Source organism: Cryptomeria japonica, chromosome 1, assembly GCF_030272615.1.
Source record: "Cryptomeria japonica chromosome 1, Sugi_1.0, whole genome shotgun sequence".
Taxonomy (NCBI): Eukaryota; Viridiplantae; Streptophyta; class Pinopsida; order Cupressales; family Cupressaceae; genus Cryptomeria; species Cryptomeria japonica.
This window is the reverse complement of record NC_081405.1, coordinates 418,088,157-418,111,464: the sequence shown is the minus strand read 5'-3', so window position 1 is coordinate 418,111,464 and position 23,308 is coordinate 418,088,157. Positions and strand designations below refer to the sequence as shown.

General features: G+C 35.3%; 1 protein-coding gene across 1 annotated transcript; it reads right to left on the bottom strand.

Annotated features, from left to right (window-relative positions):
• Positions 1-1,482: 1,482 nt before the first annotated feature.
• On the bottom strand, positions 1,483-22,333 carry LOC131065376 (cytochrome c1-2, heme protein, mitochondrial). Its single transcript, XM_057999871.2, has 7 exons — positions 22,092-22,333; positions 3,239-3,450; positions 2,813-3,092; positions 2,650-2,721; positions 2,416-2,532; positions 2,206-2,271; positions 1,483-2,030 (listed from the first exon to the last, which is right to left on the bottom strand). The coding sequence occupies exons 1-7, from the start codon at positions 22,164-22,166 to the stop codon at positions 1,914-1,916; spliced, it is 939 nt and encodes a 312-aa protein (XP_057855854.1). The 5' UTR covers positions 22,167-22,333; the 3' UTR covers positions 1,483-1,913.
• Between the last annotated feature and the right edge of the window lie 975 nt (positions 22,334-23,308).

Genomic DNA, 23,308 nt, shown 5'->3' with positions numbered 1-23,308 from the left:
GGTTTCCCTGAACACTCCATCGAAATTCATCTTGAACTTACCCAATAAAAGTAAGTCCACACTATGCTTACAGATTAATTTAATTTATATCTTTCGTCTTAAAAACTTCTTTTATTCACTAAAAAATTATTTTATTTAATGAAGAGCTTATTTATTATTTTTTGATATACTAACTGTATTTTAATTTCTATATGCATGATCACAACATGACACTTCTGTGCGCTTCCTACTTGCTTCCCCTAGGAAATGTTGCTCGGTGTAACTAGCCTTTAACATGTTTGGTTGACTCAGGTGGACGGGTGAATGGATTCAATCGACCCAATTTGAACTTTCAATTTAAAAATTAAAAGAAATGAACCCACAAACACAAAAGTCTCAATAATTCCAATTTGAACTTTGAATTTAGAAATTAAAAAAAATAACTCAATAATTCCAATTTGAACTTTGAATTTAGAAATTAAAAAAAATAACCCGCAACCACAAGAGTCTCAATATGGACAAGCAATCCGATCCAAGTGATCTAGGTGTCTCATGGACGCGGATGGAAGTAGCTGCGTGGATGAATATGGTAAGCATGGTAAGTGAGGTGAACGCATGTGTCTATAAAAAGATTGTATAGTTAAAATGTATAAAGATGAGTGTGGTTACTAGCAGCCAAAAGGCTACTCCACAAAAGATTGTCAATTGTCACCATGTACATGTACCCAGACACTCCCTCAAAATGGGCACAAAACTAAACTAAATGGGCAATAGCATGGGTATGCAAGTTTCACCATTACGATACTATAATCCATTTTAATTTATCATTTGACATTTGACAATTTTATAACTTTCAAGGGTAGCTTGTGATTAGTCATATATTTGATATTTGTGTGGTTAATTTTGTTAATTTGGCTATCTCATATATATATTAAACAGACAAATTCCGGCCACACAAACCCAGCCCTAAATGACAAGCAGCTAGCCACCGAGCCCACCTAAATTTAAACCAGAACCAAAACCAAAACCTGTAACTTAATGTTCTCCCTACTTGTGAATGTATATTGATGATGTGCTTTCATTCTGCAATTTTATAATCACAACAATGCTTGTGAACCAAACCCTTGAATTTAATCCCAGAAAGGAAGACGACAAACACTGCACAGCTTCAAATATTATAGCCAGTGCCCTCTTTATATGCGTAGATCATGTTAAGAGAAACGATATCACAAGCTTCAACACCCAAAGCTTCGGCCATTTGATATGACACTCTTACGTTCAAACATTGAATTTCTTACTAACACAGCTAGAATTCCCAAATTATTGAGAAACAGAAAGTGGGTTGGAAAGACTAGAGCATGGAAGTATCTGAAAAATAAAGACGAAACTAGAAGACAACTCACAGAATGTAGCACATTACCGATACTATAATACATGCCATAAAACATGTAACAAGATTATACCATGCATTTCCACTCTTCAATATCAGAAAGCAGCACAACATTGAAAGTAAAAATCAACTTTCTTCCCTTATTCCTATTAGCATTGACATTTGTAGATAACAAATTTCCACATAATTTGAGAATCTACCTTCGAAGCACGATCAATGTATGAGAGCTTGCAATTTCCTTAAAAGAATACAAAATATCAGTCATAAATTTCCACATAAATCATCTTCTGCCCGTGTCTATGCATGCTCTCTACGCAGGGACCAAATCTGATTAAAGGTATGAGTGAACAATGACAAAAAAATTGAGTGCTGAAAACAGATAACCTTGATATACTCCATCCCGGTTATTATGTCATAAGTGCACTTATTAATAACCCAATCAACATGTTCAATTTGTTGTAACTCAATATTTTGCACAGGAGGAAGAAAAATTCATTATACCTCCTAATACTGCTAAGCAATATGTCAAAAGAAAAACTAATTATTAGTTCACAACATCCAAGACTAATTTTCGTGACTTCAAAGGGGACCACTTCCATCGCCTGTAGAAACCAGCTTGAAGAAGAGCAAGTGAGAAAATAAATATCCATTTGACTCCCATCTGCAAACATGCACACAATTTATTTATGATGTCTTCTATAGCTGTGAAGATACACCACACAGGCAGACAATGCATACATAAAAGCAAAGGCAATTTACGAATCCAATATAAATAATTGTAACGCCTTATATGTAACGACTAATAAGAATTTATAAAAGGAAACACAAAGGCTTACCAGTTTCCGTTCCTCCATCTCAGGCTCAGCTGCCCAAGACAAGAATGTGACTACATCTTTACCCATCTGCACAGTTAGTGTTACCAAATATAATCTTAAGTTGATCATTCTCGAATATTGGCAAGCCATTTGTGATTAACAGCAATGGGCAGGAAATGTAAGTCAACATGTGGTTTCCAGATTTTTACTTCCATCAAAGTATTTCCATACCTGAGATTCTGTTGCAGGTGTCCCATCTTCATATTCAACTGCTCCGTCATTGAGCATCTTGGGCATGGCTATTGCACCACCAGTGAAATAGGGATTGTAGTGCAATCCCTCTCGGATCTGACAGCCAAGGTTGCTTTTTAATTTTTATTGTACTAAAAATATAACTCTTCAAAACTTCACCATATATAGGAATACGTTACAGCTAAATAAGTCAAAATTAAATAGGATAAATACCGAAACTCCGGCTGGGGGATCTCGGTATCCAGTAAGCAGAGCAAAGACATAATTTTGACCATTGTGGCGTGCCTGTAAATAAAACAACATTCTACCCATAAACACATCTCTTCTACTCCATCTGAAGTGACAAAGAAATCAATAAATAAGCAAAATTTGGTACCTTTGTGATCAAGCTGAGATCTGGAGGATAAGCCCCTCCATTAGCAAATCGTGCTGCTTGCTCATTAGGATATGGCGTGGGAAAACGATCACTTATTTTTCCAGGTCGTGTAAACATTTCACCTTCATCATTTGGCCCATCCACTACTTCTATCTCTGCTGCTAATGTCTTTGCTTCTTCTTCAGTGTAGGCAACTCCAATAAGATCACGATAGGTGACTAAGGACATACTATGACAAGATGCACAAACTTGCTGATAGACCTGCTGCCCACGCCGAATTCTAGAAGTTTTTAAGCAATGGAACAAACAGTAAGATACTCAGCAAACTTGTCATGCATTAGTTCCACATAATAACTGTCTCCCTCTTGATAGCAAATTTATTTGGCACAAAACACATTAAATTTATTAGTTGTGTAATTCACTTACGATGCATGATCATAAGAGCTCAGCATCCCCTTATGAGGCCATGGATAGCTTGGACATTCTAAACCATGCTCAGCCTCATCAGCAGAAACTATGCTGGCAAAACCAACGCAACCAGACAATCCTGCCCCAAGGATTGCCAAAGCACGCAATGACTTCACACCAACATTGTCTCCTCCTCCCTGACTTTGCATGGAAGAAAACATGGGAGCAGCCTGTACAGAGAATGCTACATATATGATGAATATGCCACAAAATCTATATTGAAAAACAAACTCCATTAGAACAGTTAAAATGTAGAACGTCTTGATGACAGTTCACTTCCAATACATCAATTCAGCCCAAATACAAGTCAGATTTAAAAAAATCAGTTTGTGTTGAGCCACTAATTTTCTTGACCCTTTTTTGTTTCGACTCCAATCAAATTAGCCTTTTTTAGCTCTTGTATCATCAATAATCCCCATCAATGTTTCATTATTCACTAATTTTAAACATATCAAAATGTGATGTTAACTCTAATTGAGGACCAAAGAGTGATGGCAGCATATCGACAAACAAAATTGGAGCAATCACAGAAGCTGGAAGAGCAAGAATAGAGACAAGTGCCTCGTATGACTGTCGATTGAGATGTAACTAGGAGAGCTACCTGTCAAACACAAAGATTACTTTAACCGAAGTAGCATGGGATCAGAATACTCAATTCTCACAAACTCTCAAAAGGCTATTTCAAGCAATTTTCCAGTCTGCACAGAACAGAGACTGGATCTTTCTTGAAGGACCCTAGTTCTACACAAATGTATGGCTATATATATTAGGCCTCGGTAGACCCTCTTCTACCTGGAGGAAGAATTATTTACTAAGTTCCACTATGGCTGCAGTTTATAAACTTGCTGCTACATTCCAGAGCGAGGAAATTTCACAAACAATTGCCCAACTGAAGAGTCTGATTCAACAACATAGAAGAAAGTAGAAGCAAAGAAATATCTACCTATGCCTGGGTATGAATAAAAGTTAATCTGGCTGTCGGAATTTGTCTAGCATCTAGAGACACTAGGAAGACTATAAACATCTAAAGTTTTGAAACTTTAGAGTTATATTTCGATAGGAATAAGACAGAGTGTCCACAATATTAAGGAATAAGAATTGTAACAGTCTAAACAAAACATTGTAGCTAATAACAAGAGCATAAAGAGTGGAGGCCAAAGAAAATGATGGAAGATAAACGGAAAGCTTTCAGATGAAGGAATTGAGATAAGCTTTCTGTTAAAGGGCAAGAAGAGAGTAGACTTAGAGCAGCCAGCTGGAATATTAGAGACTAATTTATAGGATTCATTTCTATGCCAGAAAACATAATGGACAATTATAGACATGAGAGAACACAATTGCAACAATAGAGCAGCTGGCTGGAATATAAGAGATTAATTTATAGGATTCATTTTTATGCCAGAAAACATAATGGACAATTATAGACATGAAAGAACACAATTGCAATAAAGAAGGCAGAAGATTAGCACAGATAGAACAGCTAATCATTTAAAGCAGTGCATGCAGTAAAAAGAATCTAATTAAGGTGGACAGCGAATTGAAGGAAATTGAAAAATATCGGGGAAAAAATCACCTCCTCTCTTCTAAAGGTTTTAAAGGTACAAAATAACTACCAATTGCAATAAGAAAGTCTCAAAGCTGAGTAAATAAGATTGTTACCATGTCTGTTACAGGGATGCAGCCAGGTGCTGGCACCCAAAATACTGAAGTCAACAAACCAACCTAAACTAAAATCGAAGAGGAACAAATTGCTTTAGAGAATTGGGTCACAGAAAACTTTCATATCTTTCATCTTGGTGGGAGAGGGAATCCTTCCACCCAGCCACAACAAATCTTCTTAGCTGGAATATTAGAGGAATTGATGCCTCTGACAAGTGTGGCTTGGTGAAGCAACTTTAGAGTAGTAGCATGATATTGTACTCCTACAACAAATGAAATTAGATCACTTTGAAATACTATCCAATGGTTTGTGAAGGAGATGTGTGTATTCAAATCAGCTTTCTGATCTTTCATAAGTTAAGTTCATAACAAATGGGTCTTTTTGTTGATCGATCACTCCTTTGCATCATTTGGAATTTCACATGACAGCTAAGTCTTCATCACTTCCTATTGTCTGATCACATGGAGGATGAGGAAAAGAGGGCTTTTCTGGAAAGAACCGAAAATTTTTAGGCAAACTCATACCCAAGGAATGAACTTTAGGGATGGTGTCAATGTCATTTTGAAAGTCTGAGTACAGTGGACTTAGGTGCCTTCTATTCTATTGCATGAAAACACTATTCACCTAAAAAAGTATAAATTAAGGAAACTAGAAGTTTTCTGTAAAGGTTGTCTATATTGGGTGAGTTGCAAGTTTTTTAATAAATATTACTATTAGCAAAGTTAAGATTATCAAAGCAGTGAAGGATTTGGGTAATAACTGCATCATCAAACCGATTTTCTGTGGACTAATAAATGAGGTTCCAGCAGGAAACTAGACTGAGTCTGTGAGATCTAATCTCGTCATATTTTGTTGCCTTGGAAAAAGCTCCAGAAAGATTGATAAAAAAAGGCAGTCAGTGACAGCAAAATCAGAAGAGTGTACATGTTCTCACAAATTCATGTTGATAGAGGTGCTCAAGGAGGAAGCATGTTGCCTAACAGCTTTGTTGCTGGTTTAGGTTCAGCAGTTTGCTTATTTTTTCCCTTGGGTTGGGTACAGCTGGGTTTGGCTGTAATATATATATACACTAAGTCACAGAGTTCGCCGAATTTCATGGTTGAACTTCGGAATTCAAAGAACATTTAAAAAATGTTTTAAATTTGTTGAAATTCGTCACTAAATTCATACGGAAAAGGGTGACTGTATTTTTATTGGCTTTAATTTCGCAGAACACTTTTTATTGAGGTTTCTGAGAATAGAATTTTTCCCGCTCACGGCTAGGGCACAACACATTTCTTCAAGGCACGACAGCAGAGAAACAATGGATGAGGGGAGATGCTTTGTGCAATGAGCCACGCCACCACGGATCACATAGCATATAGCCTGGCGTCGAATGGAAACCCGCAAGTTTGACATCCGCCAGGCACTAGCCACTCGAGCTAAGTCACAGTACCTCTCCACGACTGCCACAGTCACGAACCCTGCAACTTTGTCTATACATTGTTGAGCTTGCTTGCGCTATTTCTCCCTGGCGATCAACACTTCTGCTGCAGTCTGCTCTAAGTCATGATGCCCTCCACTAGAGGTCGTCGTGACTTCCATCTGGAGTTTCTAAGTTTATTTATTTATTTATATATAGTTGTTTTAAAGCTTTTCTATTATTAAAATTAAACATATATTTTATATTTTAATAATTATCATTCATTAAAAAATTAATATTATTTTATTAAAACATTAACATTTAATATATTTAAACTTTATTATTTTTACTTGTTTGTTTTTATTTATTTTTAATATTAACATTTAATAATCAAACAATCAACTTAATATAATATTAATTTAAACTTCAGTATTTATAAATTATAAGTTTGTGAATATATTACTTAAATTTAAAAATAAATAAAAATTATATAAGGCGAATTTAATGTCGATTTTTTTTCCGAATTTTTACCCTTGCCTAACTTCATCCAAATTTATAAACAATATATATATATATAATTAAAGGTTTCAAAATTGCAGTGTCTTGTCAATCAAGAGGGGAAATAAGGTACTCGTCCTGGCCCCAGGACTGGCCTACGACTAGACTGAGCTGAGGGCAAGTAATCACCAAGTTTGCCTGAAAATGTTCGCAGGAATTCAGTGAGTACTCAGCACATGCTGCACACATCTCCAGACCCATCAATTAACCCTGCAAACACACTAACAACATTGAAAAACTTGACCAAATCTAGGTTTCTATCTTTTCCAGATTTTTTTCGCACATTCATTTCATATATTTTTTACTGTATTTTGCAAGAGATTTATGTTATTATAATGAATTTATGTTTAATTTATTTATTTGTCAAGTTTTAGCAATCGCCTAGCCTGAATCAAAACTGGGACTGCCAAGTTTAGCTGGGTCACGATTTTTCAAACCTTGTTATATTTTGATATGTGGAGCTTAAAGTACTGTAATTGAAAAAGGGAAACTATATATAATGACTTAATTAAAGAGAAAAACCATGCTCTATATGAAAACTGTTAATGTAATCAAATTTAGCAAGTGTTATGTGCTCGAAAAGAGATGAGATAATATTCCTTAACAAAATAGGAATAATAATAAGGATAACCAGTATATTCTTTAAAAACAGAATTCAAGAATCATAAACAAAATTGTTACTTACTACTTGTTTGGAACAAATATAGCTTTGAGGCGAGAATAATGTCGGAAAAACTGAACAAAACTTGAATGAAACTCGCACAAACACAGATTTTATCCTGGATACCCACAATGTGAAGGAAAACTAGTTTTATGGCACTGGAGACAGCCTTTTACCATATCCATTTACCTGGGAAAACAATTACATTACATGGAACTTCAATTTTCAATTTTCTGCCCTCAACTACAATTTATCTCCTCTAATGAACAGCTGAAATCTCTCAAAATATTGTTTCTTAACAAATAATTCATGCTCTAAATATCTCAAGATTCAACCCCCTTTTATAATTTTTTGTAAACACGAAGGCTTGTCTGGCCTTGTAAAAATGCCCACACATAAAAAGCTGAAATGGCATCTGCTCATTTCAAATTTTAAATCTGGAGTGCTCACTGTCAGTAAAATTTACCATAGTCATCACCACAGATGCCATACTGCTAGTCCCAACAAGGCCACTACCACAGATACCAAGTTGTATGCCTCTTTTTTTGTTAGTTTCTTGTTCTCAACCTATTTCTGTGTCTGAGTTTAATTTCTTGTAAGCATTTTTTTCAAATATTTTCTCCCGATCCAATATGGATCACATTAGCATAGTGATCACCAAGGACACTATTACTTGTATGCAGCCCTTTCTATTTATAAATATGCAACAAGCCAATTCCATCTCTCATCATTATCTGATACAATATTGCTACTCATTTCTTTTTTGCTCATCATAATTCTACATCAATTGATACCAGAATAAATTTGGAGGTAGATAAATCAAAGCATTCCGAACAATTTTTGTCTTTAATACAGAAAATTCAATTCAGCTTCCCAGTGGCAGGTTCATTATCTGATGCAATATCGCTCATCATAATTCTACATCAGTTGATACCAGACTATCAGCTCTTGGCTTGCAAAGAGAAGTTGCCTCTTATAACTCTCCCAGAGGTGCAGCTTTCCTCCAACCTTTTTACTTTTGCTTTTTACATAGTTGAATCATCTTCTGAATAAATGGTTGAATTACATCCATTGATACCAGAACAACGGCTCTTGGCTTGCAAAGAGAAGTTGCCTCTTATAACTCTCCCAGAGGTGCAGCTTTCCTCCAACCTTTTTACTTTTGCTTTTTACATAGTTGATTCATCTTCTGAATAAATGGTTGGACTAGCAGCAGTAGTGGAATTTTTAATTGTAAATCAGAGCCATCACCAGGATACAATCAGGGTCCCATTTCCCAGGGCACACAGACACTTTTGGACTTACTTTATTGTGCGTAGTTTGGCCTAATTCCCAGTGAGATCTTAGCCAAGGTCTTCATTCTCATAATTTCCTTGCCCAAACACACATTCATGCTCATTTAGCAAAAATGAAATGATTATCCTCACAGATTTTTCAATCTTCCATGTTTTAACAAGGTAGATCTGACTATTTCATGAAGTTTGCATCTTTGTGAGATTCGAATTTCAAAAATGCTGAATAAATTTGGAGGTAGATAAATCAGAGCATTCTGAACAAATTTTGTCTTTAAAACTGAAAATTCAATTCAGCTTCCCAGTGGCAAGTTCAAGTCACCTTGGAAATATGCCAATAATCAAATATCCTATGTTTGGCCAGAAACTTACCAGCAGATACTACATTTAATATTTCTGATCATTTTTCATTTCACCCAAGCTGATTCAGCCTCTAGGAAGAATTTTGCATCAACCTGGATTGCATACTAAAAGAATTACTCAGTTCTGTTCAAAATTCTATGATTCATAAGACCTGATGATGTTGACCAGTGTTCATTTGTAAAATGTTTTCTGATACTTCTATACCATATAATTCAAAAGATATAAAAACAATAAGAACGTCTATTTTTTCGTGTAAATGGTCAAAAGTTTAATACCATGTTCTCTAAGCATCATATTTATTTTGCCTATACTTGTATCTATTTTACCTACTTCTGTAGTTTTAAATGTTGTTATTCTACTTTTGAAGACATCTGCAATTGCCTTCCATGGGGTATCTTCAAGATCTTTATATCATTTTGTCTGTAGATTGGAATCTTATTATAGATTTTTTTATGACTCTCTAAGTATTTGCATGCCTTATCCAATCTAGATTGCCCTCCATGATGCCTTGAGATTCCATCTGGGTATTAATACTTTTTTTAACCTAAGGTTTAATTTAAGATGTTAACATGCTTCTTGTTCACCTAGAGTGTCAGCTCTTCTAGTGAATGATGACAATGTGTGCCTTCTGGCTGCCAATGCATTGTCAGCTACTGAAGTGTTCGATATACCAAAGAAACAAACACCACAATTATAAGTGATTAATCATGGAATATATATTTGCCAATTTTTTCCTTGTTAAAATTGTGATTTTTAAATAAACTGTTGACTCGCAATTTTGACTGACCTAATTTTTTTGAGAATAAACATAACTTGAAGGTTCTTTTTCCTAAATGGTAAAATTTATGCATGATTTCAAAATTCTTTTACAGAATTCAATGGATTTTTTCTGGATTTCAGAGGGTCTTTTGCACGGCAGAGTAGGGTTTACATCTCTACATCAAAAACACAACATCTATGAGTTTGCAAACAAGCCAGACTAAAAATTTGGGCACATCCCATTTAGATAAAGCAATTGGCATATTGGGTTTACGTCTCTACGTCAATATGAATGTGATTTTTAAAAATAGTATACAAGTTACAACAAAATGCTCAAAGGCTGCAAGTTTCACTTTCAACTACAATAAGAAAGTAAGTTGGCAATATGGGGAAATAAATGATGAAATGAAAGGTAAGATGACTATAACACAAGAAGATGTCCCTGAATTGCATTTGTATTGAATTTCTCTTAACACCTTCAAGCATTCACTTTTCCCAGGAATTTTTTACACCTAGAAAGTTCTGTTCTATATGCTCCCAATTGCTTTCAGTTACAAAACTGAATAGAATGGTCATGAGCCTAAAATAATGAAGAAAACAAAATAATATAATTTAAAACAAAAGCAGAATAAACATTAACCTTTGCTCCTATTCAAAACAAAATGAGAATTAGTAAACAATTAAGATGTTCAGCAGATACATCATCATTAATTAAGCTAAACAAACAGAAATATCCACCACCTTGACATTAATTTGGATACCCTAGAGATATGTTCCGTGTTTTTAAACTTTTTGACCTCATCCCACCAATAACATTTTGTAAATGCAGAGATGGTAGCCTAAAATAAGGAAGAAAACAAAATACTATATATTGAAGCTAAAGCAAAATAATCATGTTCCTTTGCTCCTGTTCAAAACAAAATGAGAACAAGTAAACAATTATGATGTTCAGCAAGTACATTGATTAAACCAAGTAAACAGGAATCTCTGCCACCTTGGGCTTGAACTGTGGAATGAATTTGGAATAATGCTATGTGCAACAGGGCATGTCCCCTATTCTTTCGACCCCATCCCCCACATGAATTATTTTATGGATGTGAGGACAGGTAAGAAATGTTTCCTGACCATCCCCAATCCCAAGAAAAAAAGGGAAATGTTCCCAATGCTGAAAGAAAAAACATCAAGGGGCAGTTATGGCCCAAACTTTCATAAAAGCAAATTTATTAAAAAAATAACACAAAAAATAATTTAAAAAAGGGGGTGGGAGGCAGATGGAGCACCACACCCCTTTACAACAACCCTAAACTTAAAACAAAGACACTAACACCTAAAAACTCATTCATTTTGCCATTTTGCCATTTTGCATTTTGTGAGAAGACAGAAAAAGAAAACAGAGGAGAGACAGAGACAAGAGCATCAAAACAACATCATTGAGGCAAGTTTACCATGCCTTGTTCGTTTGCACAAAATCTTTTGCATTTTTTTGTTTCTTTCAAAGTTCAAAGTTTTTTGCTTATTTGCATTTGCAACTATGGAGTTTTCAAAATAAAAAACAATATGAAGCAATGAGGGTAATGAGGGTGAAAAGGTTTAGATTAAACAATCAGGCCATAGAGGCATTGGGGGGTTCTTCTAACTATGGGAGTGTTGTAAAATCTTACGCAAAAGGCCCACTCATTCTATAAAGTCCTTTCATATTTTGAAACAGCCATAAACAAACACAAAAACAAAAATTAGGAGGAATTAAAATTTGGTTACGAAATTTGTGCAACAAGAAACATATGTGCAGCTACACAAAGGTCTCCAGTCATCTTTTGTGCTAAGTGGGCAGGAGCTAAAAGGATGTCGAAAAATAACCCTATCGAAGAAGGCCAAGGTGTTTAGGTTATTCATAGAGGGTGAAGCAAAAATTAAGACTAGCATGCCATTGCCTACCCAATCCTTGGATGTTGAGACTCAAATGGGACAGCATTCTACCAAAGGAAAGTGAAGGGCTACTAGTATTACAAGGATGTTCTATATCCAATCATAGGAACTGATAAATTCTTCAATTGCTTAATTCTAATTTGCACATCACCCAATTTCGTGTAACACATTATCCCTGCTTCAAACAAATGTTAAAAAATACAACTAGCGTTGGCCACTTATATGCTATCTAGAGAACATAATGTATACATTTGCCTCTTTTATAAAAAGTGTTTTAACATGAGTTTGGTGATGGAGGACACGAGGCAAACTTAGATAAAAAAAAGCTCTATTATCATGGATGTGTCGACTAATATTAGGCATTGACCACTCACCAATATCATTCTCAGTTACAATTGGCTCTTATTTTCTTTGAGTGAATGATTGTTCAATAAAGTAAAAGGACAACGCAATAGAGGACGTTGGTTCCACAAAAGTTGTACAAGTGGTCACCAATTCAACATGTGTGTATAAGTTAGCATGATGATGGAGTGGTGCTGGAGCACCTAATAGACCTCCATGCCTTAATGAAGCAATGATGCAATATTCTAAGGGTTTTCAGTTCATGTTATGTAATAAGGTCAATCATGACCATTCTTGATGTAATAAATGTCTTTGAAGTCATTGGGCGGAGTTTTGAGTCATATTGAAGTCATATAGTCAAAATTGTCAATAATTGTCAAGATATCACAAATGTGTGTCAATGGGTCATGTAAGGTATTTTATGATGTACAAGGGTCTGTGTGGTCTATTTGGACCTATTTGAATCATTATTGGGTCATGGAAGTCATAGATTAAGTCTAGATTCAATTTGGAGCAAATTGTCAAAGTTGACAAAAAGTTGTCAAGCAACTTTTGAGTTTGTAAGGGTAATTAGGAGTGAGTTTGTTAAGGACAAGTTATGAAGGTGGTTGTAACCATATGAAGGCTTGGAAGGCATTATAAAAGCCTTGTGAATATTTGAAGGTGGTTGTTGTTTAATGTAATAAGCAAAATATCAATAAAAATTATGATTTCCTGCATTGTTGCTGTGTGTTTCAGACGTGACAGTCTGATTTCTCTTGTTTTCCTATTGGAAACTCATTCATTTGCATTCAAAAACATTTGGTAATAATAGAAGGGTAAATTCTCAGTAGTTTGATCTTTGTTTCATTTCTTTTCATTAAGTTTTGAAAGAGATCTTCTAATTTTTGTAAAACTGTGAAACCCTAGGTAAGGTAAACAGTGTTTTGAAAAAAAATGTAAACAGCCTCCATTCCACGTCGACCAAGGGCCAAAACCTGGTGGAATGGAGGGCAATGTTGTGTATTTTATCTTCTCTTTTATTGCAGGATCTCATGCATGATTTGGCACGTGCAAACAAGTTGTAAAGTGTCTGAAATTGTGTCTCAGTCAGGGTATAACAGAAAGAGAAGGGTGTAAATGGTGAACCACATGCAAAGGGGTCATTGGGTGAGTGTGGGAAGGAAGTAAGGAGTGTGGAGAGAGGTCATTGAAGTGTTCCAAGTGTTGGCAAACTAAGGAAACAATCCAAATGTACAAAACTATTGACTGTCCCAGAATAACAGTGAATGCCATTAGTTTGACAGTGTCACAAGAACTTGTGTTTGTATGGATGAATGTTGATTGGGTTTTGTGGTCAGGGTTTGGAGGGGTGTAGCAAGACCCTATTGAGTACCTAGTAACCTTTGAAGGCAATGAATAGTGGGAAGAAAACCTTTGAGATGGACTGTCCCTCAATTGCTTTGACTTTGACTTTCCTAATAACAGTGAAACAGTGTTGAGAGTTGTTGTGGTTCTTTGGGAGGTTGGGTGGGTAGAGAGAGTCCAAAGTGAACATGTTTGGAAGCCTTGTAGGAGTGACAAGGGATTGTGTGTTTTTGTGAGGAACCATTGCAAGGTGTGAGTTGGGTACTAGTGAAAGAATGGGAGTCCTAATTGGGGTAGTCTTGGTTGTGTGGGTACAAAGGAGGTTAATGTTGTTAGAATGCTACGGGACATGGTTTGGGTTCAAGAAGGTTGAATATGCATGGAGGAATGTGTGTGAGGGATTGGATAAGGGTTTGAAGAGGTTTGGATGTGTTTGGGCTATTGTAGCCTTGTGAAGGATTTTGTGAGTCAGTAAAGGGTTGTCACCTAATTGAATAGGTAAGTTGGGAGAAAGAAATCTCCCTAATATGGTTTTGGTGTGGATGTTCTGCATCATGGAGGGTGCTTACAAGCACATTTTTTTTTACCTCATTTGTGTTCATGAGTTGAACACCATATTGAAAGCAGGCCATAGCGAAGATAGAGTGGGTGAAAATAAAGTTGGCAAAAGCAAGAGATATAAAGATGTTCATTCGCAACCACCACCTCACACAAGATTTTTTGAATAAACACAGTTCAAGCCAATGGAAATTAGATATGCAAGAAATCTTATTTTGTTAGAAAGGATGTTTCAGGTGTAGCAGCCCCTACAATTAACAACGGTTAATAAAGAGCAAGGTAGATAGCCAAAGGTAAACACAAATAAATAAAAGTGTGAAGTGAATATCCTTGAGGATAATTGGTGGTCCACAATGGTGTAAGAAAATTATCTATTTATTAATGTTTGTAACTCGTAAATTATTTTCATTCTTTGTAATAACATTCATTCTTAGTCATTTGAGTCTTATCCTTTTTTTAGTTTTTTGTTTGTAAACAAGTTTGCTCGTTCATCTCACCTGTTGTGCAAGTCATTACATATAACAATATAGACTCCCCTAATCTTAGAAAGATTTACAAGACATTTGACTACATGCTTAAATAAATGAAGCAATTCATAGCAAGGATCTTGATTTTGGATTATGTGTGGCACATATCAAGCCCATTGTGACATGATAGTGGAACACTATGAACAGCCTACTTCAGATCGTAGTGCATGCTGTGAATCCCGAATGGCATGCCACTAAGGCCTAGGTGAGTACCTCCTAATGATTATTAAGAGGTGAAAGAAGGGCTGATGGGGGCCATCTAAAACATGTGTAGCGATGAGGAGGCAATTTGGTTTCAAGGTTAAACATTTAGCAAATCGAAGGCATGAATAGGTAGGGGGCTACACTGGCTCAAACATCCTATTGAATGTTGGACATGTCATGGGAAGGGGGCAACAAAGTTGAGGACGCTTACCATTTGCCTCCTTTCACAAGTTGTCAATTCCTTTACTGTAAAGAGGAATTGATATACATATATCTTCATCCAATCAAATCAAGAAGAATAAACTTACCTCTTGATGAACAAAAAAGCTGGTGGTTGTGCATTGTGTCTTGAGACATCAGCATCAACAAACTCCAATTGCATGATGAAATGTTAATACTAAAGATACTGTCATGTCTCCATCTTTGACCCAGAAAGATAACAAACAAAGAACAATTGGGGAATGTGCTTAATATATATGCTTAATATATGAAGCCTAATAATGTTCTTGTGCAGAAATGTCATGCCCCGTCAAACTGAAGATCAGGGGCCTTGTAACCTGTTTGATAAAAAGGTTCTTTTTTAATAGAAAATCAATAATAAAATTCTGTATTTTTTCAGAGACAGCATCTGGGACCCACCAGGTTGCTTCAGCTTGTAAAAAATTGTTCACCAATGAAATATTTAATGAAAACCTTAAAACTAATTCCATTTCTCCTTAGGTGATACGATTATAAGACCAAATCTTCAGCAGACAACCCACAGAGGATGTCTGCTTTGGTTCCCTTAAATTTGCAAGGGACAATATGATGTTACGTCAGAAGACATAGGGGCTGCATGACTAATGATAAAGTGGCAATAAGATTAATAACAAGCAACAATAATTAATAATAGAATTGATATAAGACTAACAAATAAACATCAATGTCGATTCCCCCTAAATATGCAACTGGTCAAACAGTGATTAAGCTAAATATTCAAACATCGCAAATACTAGTCAAAACGCATCAGAGGAAGCGATCGTTTAAGTGTGATTGGCATATATTTTGAAGGGATACAATTTACTTAATAAATCAATTTCCCAGTTTTAGGAATTGACATGTCTCTTGGACATTCAAGGGATGCAACCGTTGGGTATTGTAAGATATATAATAGATATACTTTGCAGATCTCAGTGAAGGGAATGGACTATTGGTCAGATAACCAGAACGCAGGAATGTAGTGATTCAATCAGAATAGTAATATAGTCATCACACGAGTGTTAAGCAATACATCTGGAACGACAATGGTACTTTTTGGATTAAGCCACCATTGTTCAGCGCCACTATAATTTAAGATATCTTGTCAGACAAGCAGACCAAGAATCCCATAAGATCTTTACAGAACTAGACCACGACAAATATTATATATATATATATATATATATATATATATATATTCTTCAGATTAGTATAATTCAAATTGCATATACATCAAGGAAGATATCATAAACAACATATACTTTCAAATTCGTATAATCATATCGTATCCCAATTAAGATCAATACTATACAAGTGAACAATACAATCTCTTGATATCAAATCAAATATTAAACTAGAGCTGTTTGGAGTATTTCCCATCATCAACAATTCTTGGACTGAGAAATTATCACCAAGTCACTTCCACTGGTATTGAAGATATATAGATATCAAAATTGTGTACAAGCATAGACAGAAAGAAGTCCCTTGAATTTTTTAAGTATAAGAATTTAGCCAAATCCTAAGAGATAGCATACCAGGGACATTACAATCTACATTAAAGGGAAGAAGATGAATTTGATCACTTACACCGGGAAATGAAGGATAATTATTAAGAGGATTATGGGAAGATCTATAAATAATTTTGGGAGCAGACTTTTGAAGCATCTATAGAAGGTTTATAAAGAAGAATGTTTGCGGATTGGAGTATAGCAGAATTCGTCATTGCATAAGTCCATTTGTCAAATTAGGAGCTAATCCTATCCTTTGAACTATTCTTAGAATTTTAATTTAAATATCATAATAAAAATGTTTTCAGTTTGGGTAAATTTTGTATTACAGTTCTCACCTTAAGTTGGTCTTGTTGCTTCAGGATTAAATTAAGGAAATTCCCAAATGGGGGCATTACAGATACCACATAGATTAATGAAGAGGCATATGCAGGATTGGTCGAGGTTACATTGGATGAGGCAATGCCTCATATTGGGAGTGATTGAAATTCATAATCTAATTTTGATTTATTCGTAGGCAAAGATGAGGTAGAGGCATAGCAACAAAAAATATAGTTGTCCACATTTTGTTGTTTTGTAGTTGTAGCTACTCAACCTATTCACTTTGTTGGTATGTGCACATTGATAAGGAAAACTCAAACGATGAAACATTGAAATTGTTATAGTTTATATGTTGACTCATGAGTTCTCAATTCAATTGTGATGTTCCATAAAATGGGTATATAATGAATATGATGAATACCTAATCATACGAATACTTGAAATTTCGTATATTTTTTAAATTTCCTTTTTTTTAAATTGTTGAAAATGAGATGCCAAAAGTTTAAACATTGAATGTTGTTAGCATGTTGACTTTTGAGTTCTCAATTCAACTCTAATGTTTTATGATATGGTTATACAATGAATATGGTGAATGCAAATATGAATACTTGAAATCTCCTATATTTTTAAATTTTCCCCCTTTTTTAATTGCCATCCACCTAAAAAAAGCCTCCCAAAAATGAGTCCCCCCATCCCTTGGTGTCTCATCTTGGAAACTTGGTGGAACATAGGATACAAGGGGCCGGGTAGAATTTGATGCTGATAAAGCATACAAGGAAACACAAGGGAAGATTAATATGGAAACTTGTTTGAATAGAACTTATCTATCATTGGATAGAATGAGAAGTAAAATGGAAAATTAAGGCATGCAACGGATCTTACGATCTCATGTTTTAACTGTTTTACATGCTTACAGATCTAAAACTATCCACAATAGCATTGATGAGAACATCATCTAAGTACAAACAATCATTTTTGTACTTATCGGGTTACGGGGAGATTTAAAAACAGCTAAAAAGGACATATGTATAACCATGGAAAGATGTTGATACAGAAAATATTGCAATTATCATGGCACAATGCCTGATGATGATCAATTGAACGTTATATACCTCTCAAGCATCAAAGCAATAAGATGTCACTAATTTTTCCCAAGAAATGAAGCAACCTGCACTAGGCATGTCATTACTACATATTTACAAATAGGGACTATGATTGCATTAGGAAACCTGCATTAATTTTTTAACATAGCAAGTTGTATTTAACGTGTGTTAGAACCAGCATCGCCTTGCAAAGAGAAAGTAGGGCTATTTGGCATTAATGTCAATATCATAGTTACCAGGAGACCGGTATTGGTAATGGTACACGAGACTGGTACCAGTACCAATATGACTATTTTTCAAAATAGGAGACGGGAGTACTTGGAGACACCATATTTTATTATAATTTAATAAATCCAGTCAACCTGCACTGAAGACTTCCCACACCTTTAGGAGGAGACCACATGACGGCAAGGTAAATTAAATGCTTAGGGAAAAAAAAAATGTGTCCCACATATAGATAAAAATTGGTCTTCTTTACATAAAAACAACAGCAATTGACCTTTAAAGAGTTTTCATTGCCACATTTTAGCAAAAAAAAATGTCTTTTCTTCTTTATCCAGCAAGAGATGTCCCATTTTTCACGGGAGACGGAAGGAGAAGTTGGGATTCTTTTTGCTGAGTTTCCTGCATTTGGGTGTTTCTTTGAGGACGTCTCTGGTATTGGAGATGCATCCTGGTCCCCGAGACACATCCCAAGAGGTCAAAGACACATCTTCTAGTAACTATGGTTAATATGCTTTGCAAAATATTTTAGAACTAAAATAATACTTAATATTTGTGTTGATTATTTAACAACCATAAAACTTAAATATTATTCAATAGAGTGAACTCAAAACCAAATACTGAATTTGAATCCACACCGAAAAAAAATTTTGGTATTTGGTGAGGACCTCACCTTTTAGGACTAGTACCATACAAGCAATAGTAAGGCATGCAAGGTGCATATAGGCACCAAACCACAAGATTAAAACATAGAAGAAAGTACTTGTGAATTTGAATCCACGCCAAACCAAGCATTCACAGTAGGGAAGTCATTTTTTTAGAACTTGTGCCATACTAATGGGAGTAAGGTGCATACGGTGACTATAGGCACCAGAGCACAAGATTCGAACCTGGAACCAGATACTTGTGAAAGTGTCCACACAAAAAGACAATATCATGGCCTTTAGTAAGGAACTCAAATTTAAGGACTATGTATCATCCCAGAGAAAATAAGGTATGTACGGTGCATTTAGGCAACAGACCGCTAGATTAGAACTCAGAACAAAATAGCTGTTTCTTAGAGAAGCTCAAGGATGCAAGGCATGCAATAGATCTTAGTTTTCTGTTATTAGAAGTTGATTTGAGTAAGTAGTTGTAAAAGTATCTGCTAAAGCTTGGACTAAACTGTTATCTAAGTTTACCAATGGTCAAGTGCTGCCAGATAATCATCATTCATAGTTACCTTGCAATGTGGGAGTACAAGGATGAGAATGTCACTAAAATTATAAGAGTTAATGGAAAGGGGTGCAGCTATATTATTATTATATATAAATGTAGTAACCAAAATATTTAAAATTGTGGGTAAGGGGGCAGGTACAGGAACAGAGACATGGTCTTATTTGTATACTGAAGCTTCCTGGCAACAATGTCATTGTTGTACTAATCATGTTAAACTGGCATTTAAGAACAAAACCATGAAAGGGGCATAGGAAATTGCCCAGTCAGGGTGTAGCGTGATGGGAATCTGTATTATGTTTCCAGACCATGTAATGGCTGCAGCAGAATATTGTCAATGCACCATGTGAGAGTGATGTGATCTAATTGTTGATGTATCATATGCAATGGCATTGCTGGTACAACAGCAACACTAGTTATCTTAAAGGAAATTATTCTGTAAACAAGCAATATGTGCCTAGGGCTGTCTTGTTTTGTCTTGCAAAAAGCCATGGAAGTTGACCCTAACAATCCTGATAGATATTTCCCCTTCCTTTACAACTCAGAGGGCTGTATAGTATGTGAATTGGAACTATGTGAAACAGCAAGACCACAAGACCACCTGAAGCAAGGAAGATGGCACATAGGAAGATGGCACATAGCTATTTCCCCTTCCTTTACAACTCAGAGGGCTGTATAGTATGTGAATTGGAACTATGTGAAACAGCAAGACCACAAGACCATCTGAAGCAAGGAAGATGGCACATAGGTAAAGGCAGGAGCAATTAAAATTAAATGAATGCGTAGTTCATCTACCTGAGTACAGATATTATTTTATGCCTAAGTTTTGGATTGCGAAATGGAAAACTTATTCAAGAACCATGTGAACAAATCATCTTATTTCTCTTCAGGTGGAACATTTAATCAGTAATTAATTTAATAGAAGTAAATGCAGTTGGAATCAGTGGTTAGTTGTGAGTGTGTCTGTTTCATTTATGTTTTTTTAGTGTTTGGGTTTTTTACCTTTGTATTTTTATGTATTATTATGACCGCAGTTTGATAGTTGGGTATGGTTCATGCACCCTGTGCCATGCCTGGTTAGGTATAGCCAAGTAACCACTACATTCCTGGGAGATACCTAGAGCAGTACCAGTGCAAGAAATGTACCAAAACAGGAATACGAGCCTCAAAAGCAGTAGCATTCTGCGGTTACAGAAAGTAATCTCCTAGCATTCTGGATATTTCTACTATCTGGGTTCCCATTTTTGCAATCAGAAAACCATTAATGAAAGAAAAAGTTATTGTAAATGGAGTGTATGAATGAAAGATGCACTTCCTACCACATTTGATATATATTAGGGCAGAATTCATACAAAACATGAAGGGAGGGTAGCATCTGTGAAATAGTTTGTTACACAGTACACTCAAAACAGCCTACATACAAGTGACCTGTGACAACACATAGTGGCAGATTTACCTTAAATTCAACAATCCAGATCTCTCTATGACCACTACAAGTCTTGAAAGAAACCCTTGGAATGACACCTGAGCTTATAATGCAAAACTGAACCTTCCATTGGCGTTATCCCATATTCTTTGGCCTCTAATATCAGTTTGACAGTTTCATTGGAAGTTTCCTATGTTAATTTCCACATGTGCCCAACCAACTTTGATTAACACATCATTATTTATCCACTTAATATGGATATTTGATTACTTTACTACTTGTACAAAGCTTTATAAGAAAACAAGTAATTTTTTGAAATATAAGGATTCTTCACAGTGCCCTCTGGCAATCTTGGCCTACTGGTAAAGGAGAGGGATTTCTATGATGATGACCAAGGTTCAAACCCTGTTAGACATGCTCCCCATGTTAATCTGGAGTGATAAAGCACGCCTAACGTAAGAGGCAATTGCAAATAAAAAGTAAGTTTTGACAGAAGAGAAATCACTCCAACATTGCATCAAAGTCAAAAGATGCTAAAAGCGTAATGTTAAACTCCCATATTTATGTGATGCCCGTGGGTGTTAGAATTTAACAATTAAAAAGAGATCCTCCACCAGGTCCAAATCCCCTTAGGAATCCCTTTAAGTTAGGTAGTTATCAATCATTAGCATTTTGTTGCCCAGCAATAAGATTATTCTCAATGTCCAAAGTCCTTGGAAAAATCATTAAGATTAGGAAATCACCAGTCGTTTAAAGAGAATTTATAGGTACACGACTCTGTAAGACTAGTCAACAAGTATGCGAGAGACTTAATCTCCAACTTAATTAGTTTACATGGCAACTTTCGATTTTTATAGAACTTTTCCACCAAGCTATGGCCTAGTGGTAGAGATAAAGCTTGTCATGCATAAGAGCCAGATCCAAATCCCAGCGGGCTCAAACCCCTTGTTTGAATTGAGAAATTCGACCAGAAAAAATTAAAAATAAATGAAGCCATTAAAACCCTATCAGACGAAAAGAGCTTATTAAACCCCTAATTGAAACAAACAAGGGTTTGTACAAACAGATGCTGCGTATTTTCCTGGTGATCCTTGAAATCCCGGTAAGAACTTGAAAATGGATTTTATAAAAGGTTTGGAATATAATTTTAAATGAAATTAAATGGATTTAGAGGGCTAACCTGGCGAACGGCTTCTAGTGGGGATTTGGCATTTCCAATCCCATTCTTTAAGAGCTGCAGCAGAAGCAACCGCATTTTTGCTAAAGCCTATGCTCTTAATCAATGCAGGCGATGAACAAGACAATAGCAATACAGAATCAAAGCCTTGTATTGCAATCCCTGTTATTTATAAATGGGCGTCACGTAAACCCTTTTCTTTACGCACATGATATAACTTTGTGTTTTTTCTTGATAACTTTTGGCACTTAATGAAAAAAAAACTAGAAATAACTTTTAGCACTTTTCATTGTGAGGGATAAAAATGGATACCCTGCCTTTTACTCTTTTGGAAAATATATTTGTAAAGGAAATGACCTCCTTTTAAGTATAGCTTAAGTTAAACAAATAGGGATAAAAATGGATACCCTGCCTTTTACTCTTTTGGAAAATATATTTGTAAAGGAAATGACCTCTTTTCAAGTATAGCTTAAGTTAAACAACTAAAAAAAAAAAAAAAATATATATATATATATAGTTTATAATTTATAATTTATGTTAATATAAAAGGGGATCACCCCACAACGCAGTGGTTAGTTGGGAATCTCTTTCTTGGGAGGTCTTGGGTTTGAGTCTATTAGACTGGTTCTTAGCTCCAAGGAAAAGCTAAAAATACTGCTTCGATTGTGACTTATCAAAAAATATTTTTTTTATTGAGTTTTTAAATTGATGTTCATATAGATGTTATGTATATTTTAAATTGATTTGTTAATTTTTATAATTTTTCTTTATTATTTGCATGTTTTGCATTTGTTTCTTTATCTTTTTCTAGTATTTTAAAATTGACAATTTTAAAAACATCTTGGAAGGGCCACCATTATGCCATTAGGGGGACACATTCTCCTAGCTCAACCTATAGAATTGTGAGTAAAAATCAAAGACAACACCCTTGAATCATGCATATTGTAGACACCTAAAATTGTCCCACACTTGCAAACACTAATTTTACTAACTATTCCTCTTTATTAATTAAATAGTTTTAATTAATTCAATTTTATCCTTCTAAATTAACATTTTTTTATATCATGAGATAACCCGGCAACCCAACCACACCTTTCCTTAGTCTTACTTTTTTTGCCAAGTTTTGGGGTATGGAGGGGGCGAACTAAATACCTCGATGGATGACTGAGCGGGCTCAAACAACCCAGTCGTCAGGTAAACCTAGTGAGCGAGAGTGATAA